The sequence below is a fragment of the Eurytemora carolleeae genome, unplaced genomic scaffold (assembly GCF_000591075.1).
Source record: "Eurytemora carolleeae unplaced genomic scaffold, Eaff_2.0 scaffold512, whole genome shotgun sequence".
NCBI lineage: Eukaryota > Metazoa > Arthropoda > Copepoda > Calanoida > Temoridae > Eurytemora > Eurytemora carolleeae.
Genome location: NW_019396445.1, coordinates 178,733 through 183,409, shown reverse-complemented (window position 1 = coordinate 183,409; position 4,677 = coordinate 178,733). Strand labels below are relative to the sequence as shown.

Sequence of the window (4,677 nt, the reverse complement as noted above, 5' to 3'; positions counted from 1 at the left end):
CTATCGATTTTTTAAGTCGTCTTTACAATGTAATCCTTTGTGGATACCCTTTGCTATACACACAAAATTAACTTATGTGCATTCTTGATCCGCCGGGACTTCATAGCTTATAAGATGGTTTGCCTGAGATAACGAAGGACAATTTTTTTAGAGCAAACATTTTTAAGATGTCCGTCGATGTGCTTTTTAAATGAACCTCCATCTAAAGAGAAAGATAATTAACAGTAACCTTTTATCTCAAAACTAAAAGTGACGCATGTAAGGATTGACGCATGTAAAGATTGACGCACGTAAGGGCAAGAAAGGAAATTACAAATTTTATATATAAAACTAAAAATCTCTTGACAAAATCACTTCATTGATTTATTCACAGCTGTTCTCATACACTTATTTCTGTTCCACTGCTCATTATAACTTAACCACTGAAAATATTATTATTATCATTATCATTATTATTATTATTATTATTCTTAACATTATTATTATTAATATTATTAATAATGATAATAAACCTTATTAACAATCCATTTATCTCCCAGTAACACAGGACAAGCAGCATGGTGGGTTAGAACTAAGGGATCGCCTAATTACAAATAAAAAAATATTTTTTCCAGAGATAATATCTTTCAATATTATATTCAAAAATTCAAATTTTCAAAAAATAATGTTGCAATAAAGTTTGATGAAAAAAAAACAGTTTTTTAAACCACCAAAACGCTGAAAATTTGAACTCTTTGAAATATATCTTTTTTAGTTACTTAATTCTAAAAAGTGCAGAATACCTCCTGAAGAAAGGCAACATAGCAAAAAAAATCTATTTTAGAAAAAAGTTTCGTTTAGATTTTAGAGAACAATCACTTTCAGATGAGGCTGGTTTAAATTATTAGAGGTGAAAAAAAAACACATAATTAAAACAGAAAAACTTTTGGAAGAAAAAAATGCATACCTTCGTTAGAAAGATTTTTCCAAATCAATGTATCGCCCTAAAATTTAACAAGATTAAAAAAAATGTATTGGATAAAAATAAACATTAAGCCTATGTAAAGTGATTTAAATAGTTCAATGAGCATGGGACCTAGATATTGTGCAGTGTACACAGACCGATTACACTTAATTAGTGATTTAATAAGTGTCTAGTAAAAACCATAGTGTTCAGTTTCGTTTTTGATTTTGCAAAGCTAACGAACCTTCGTAGTTAGAAAAAACGTGGGAGAATATATATATATAACGATCTTTTGAAAAACAAAAAACAAAACGATGATATAGAAAAAGCTATTGTATTTTTAAACATTTTATAGCGTTTAATTTTATAAGATTTGATTTTTAAAAGATTCTGCAGTAAGAGAGAAGTTTATGTAAGAAATATTTTGTAGCTTTTCGATGATCGTTACCAATCGGACGTTGTTTTGTTGCCGATCGTTAAAGAAGGTACGTTAACCAACCGTTAACTAACAACTGAAAAATTCTGATCATGCCCAGCCCTCATCTAAATTGGGTAAAGTCTAGAATTACCTTTTGTAATATTACTGATACTCCAAGGAATGGCCAGACTGTAGTTCCTCCCTGGACAGGGCTTGATACAACTAATAATTTAATTAAAGGGACTGTTCTTGTAATTTTAAGTGACCCTTCATTTACAGAGGAGCTTGGTAGATTCACAACTCTTTTCACATGATCAATAAAGTTGAAAATATCGTCGTTTTTCTTTACAAAAATGTTTAATTCTGATAATTTTTGCATTGTAAATGCACAAGACACTCTGGTAAAATTCAATTTTCAAAACGAGAAAAATTGATATATAATTAATACTTTATCAGACAAAGCTTTTAACTTTACCCACCCTTAACTAAGCTTTCGGTGCGTTCTGCAATAATCTGCAGTACATTGACCGAAGATATAGTAGCGTTTAGTGAAAAGTGAAAAGTTTTATAAAACGGATATTTAAATGGAAGTCCGTATACAGTCCCATTTTTTCTAATCAATATATTTATTGATGAAGTCTTTTCAACCATGTTCTTATGACCTTTGCAATCAGGGGGATGATAGTTCTCTACCCGTGTGCTCAGAGCCCGAAATTTAAAAGAGTATCGTTGAACGAAACTACCGAGTTTCTTTTCTGGGGTCTTAGCATTTGTGTAGATTTTGATTTAAGAGATTCGAAAAAAATGGAGAATATAAACAACTTGAAAAAAATAATATTTCATTACAAGAATATTGATATTTACAAAACTGCCTAACCCCATTCGCGAAACCCGAGTTTTAAAACTGGTTTTCATTACGATACTCTGTCTTAAGTTTTGGGCTCTGTTAGCTAAACTGTACAATTACAACTGTTTACTAATATTGATATACTATATAGGTTAGGCCAGAATCTCCTTATAATAAACAAATATGCATGCAGTACGCTCTCGGTATAGTTCATAGCCTATACAATTAGAAAAGGAATAGCGTACATCATCACTCTACACACAATAACCTCGTTGTTTGCAATAGATTTGCACTTTCTAGGGTTCTTAAATCCCAAATAAATTCCAAATTTAAATTTGATTACCTGTCATTGTTGTCATAATTCGATTATCTAGCAATTATTAGTTATTAGAATAGTTATGATTATTGATAAAAAAACTGATCAATTTATTTACATCATCTATGTATATGTTAGCCATAGGTTGGTCAAACGGCTGAACATTTTTGAGGTAACGCATGGCTATTCGAATTTTTGTTTCTCAAACTGAATTTAAACTTCCCCGGCAACACTAATATTTTATTTTAATGCTGTTTACTAATTAGGTTTTATACTTTGGATAATAAAGGATTAAGAATGAAAGAGAAGCATAAAGATTTTCCGCCAGATCCCTTGACCAGACAAAGAGTTAAAAGATATCGTTTCAATCAGATATTAATAAAATATCGAATAAACTCTTCTGTATGCCAGTCCATTAGCGCCGGATAAAATCAGTGTTCATTCATTTGTTTGATGTCTATTTGAACCAATAGAAATAGTACGGCGGTAACATCTATCTCATTATCCAATTAGAGATATGAATCATTCAATCGGCGCTATCAGTAAATGGAAATATTTACTTCTACTGAAACTATAGTGATAACGTAGACAATAAAAACTTTACATCATCTTTGGTTTTTTTTTATTCTATTATTAATAACAATTTCCTGTTGATGATTCTGGATGATGATAATCAGGATGAACTCCATACGAACCTCCAATACCATAGTTTCCTTAATCAAACAAAATTATAAAAAAGATAACTTGGGGTGTAGAAACTTTAAATAGAACCTAACTAACTCAAATTTTAAATATTTTGAACTTTATATCAAGAGAGAAATAGGATTTTTTATTAATATTTCGAAATTAAAATCAACCTTAAGGACCAAAGGAATTTAATCTGCCACAAACTAAAAGTTACCTATCTCCATATCTTTGCAACCTGATGGTGAAAAACTTTAAAACTTCAAATTTAGATAATTTGCTCTAACAGAATTCATAGTTTGAAATAATTAAGGTCTACATTATTGGATTGCAAAGATATTTGAATTAGAAAATCAGAGTTTGTGGCAAAAACTCAATTCCTTTAATGAATATTATTTGTTGATATACTTTGTTGAACCACTTTTTTTTTAACTTAAACTGGCGCACAAGAGAAGTGACTCAACTAGGTCTACATAACTTCTTTCCAATCTTGAAATTAAAGGGACTGTAAGTTTAATTTCAAGTGACCCTCTGTACCAATGCCCGATTTACAACGGTAGCATTAAATCGTTTGTCTGATCAAGTATATATTATATATATCAATAATATTGTTTTTTAAACTGTTTTATTATAATTTGCGGTTTCTCTCGTTTATAAGGAAACAATGGAGAAGCTCAAAGAAATAAACACTTCTTTATTCAGAAAAAAACAATATCTTCCGCATTCTTGATCAGATTGATGTAAATCAGGCATTGTCATCTTTGCAAGAAGGGTCACTTGAAATTACGCTTACAGTCCCTTGAAAACAATTAAAGGGAGTGTTTATGAAAATGTACCAATCATAAATGGTTCTTCTTTATTATCTGTTGAGAGTCCTGTAGCTGCCTCAAGTCTCCTGAAATAATTCAACTTATGAAAAGAAAGATTTTAAAGAAAATAATTTTGCACTTTTTAACAGTAGATACATTTTTTTTTATGAAAAGGCAAACTTTTTCCAATATCTGTGTAAAAAATAGCCAATCGTCAAAAATCAGAAACATTTACTGTGGAATTTGCAAACTTTGGAATCAATGAAGCAAAAAAAAATAAAAGTAGAGTTGGGTTATTTAAAGCAAAGGGTGTATATTTTCTTGAAAAATTCTCCCCCCCCCTTTTTAAAGTAAAATTTTCGCGGTGCAAAAATATTATCAAAATTCTTAAAATTATGTAAAACTGACTTTATATTTACCGGGATAAAACTTGTAATCCTTTACTATCAGATTCATTCATCCACACATTCTTCATACTCCAGTCCTTTCCTTTCCTTTCAGAACCTTAACAGATGATATCAGATTCATTCATCCACACATTCTTCATACTCCAGTCCTTTCCTTTCCTTTCAGAACCTTAACAGATGATATCAGATTCATTCATCCACACATTCTTCATACTCCAGTCCTTTCCTTTCCTTTCAGAACCTTAACAGATGA

The 4,677-nt window shown here is 30.3% G+C and overlaps 2 protein-coding genes across 2 annotated transcripts in view; both read right to left on the bottom strand.

Annotated features, from left to right (window-relative positions):
• Positions 1-304: 304 nt before the first annotated feature.
• On the bottom strand, positions 305-4,527 carry LOC111703443 (prolyl 4-hydroxylase subunit alpha-2). The gene is made up of 8 exons (XM_023475381.1): positions 4,437-4,527; positions 4,045-4,103; positions 3,172-3,237; positions 2,552-2,578; positions 1,513-1,583; positions 947-983; positions 513-583; positions 305-422 (listed from the first exon to the last, which is right to left on the bottom strand). The coding sequence occupies exons 1-8, from the start codon at positions 4,490-4,492 to the stop codon at positions 351-353; spliced, it is 459 nt and encodes a 152-aa protein (XP_023331149.1). The 5' UTR covers positions 4,493-4,527; the 3' UTR covers positions 305-350.
• A 36-nt stretch (positions 4,528-4,563) lies between these two features.
• Positions 4,564-4,677, bottom strand: part of LOC111703442 (uncharacterized) — a 14,895-nt gene continuing 14,781 nt past the window's right edge. Inside the window, exon 15 of the mRNA XM_023475380.1 lies at positions 4,564-4,665. Within this exon, the coding sequence (XP_023331148.1) occupies positions 4,595-4,665 (71 nt within the window). The 3' untranslated portion in view covers positions 4,564-4,594. The remainder of the gene's footprint in view (positions 4,666-4,677) is intronic.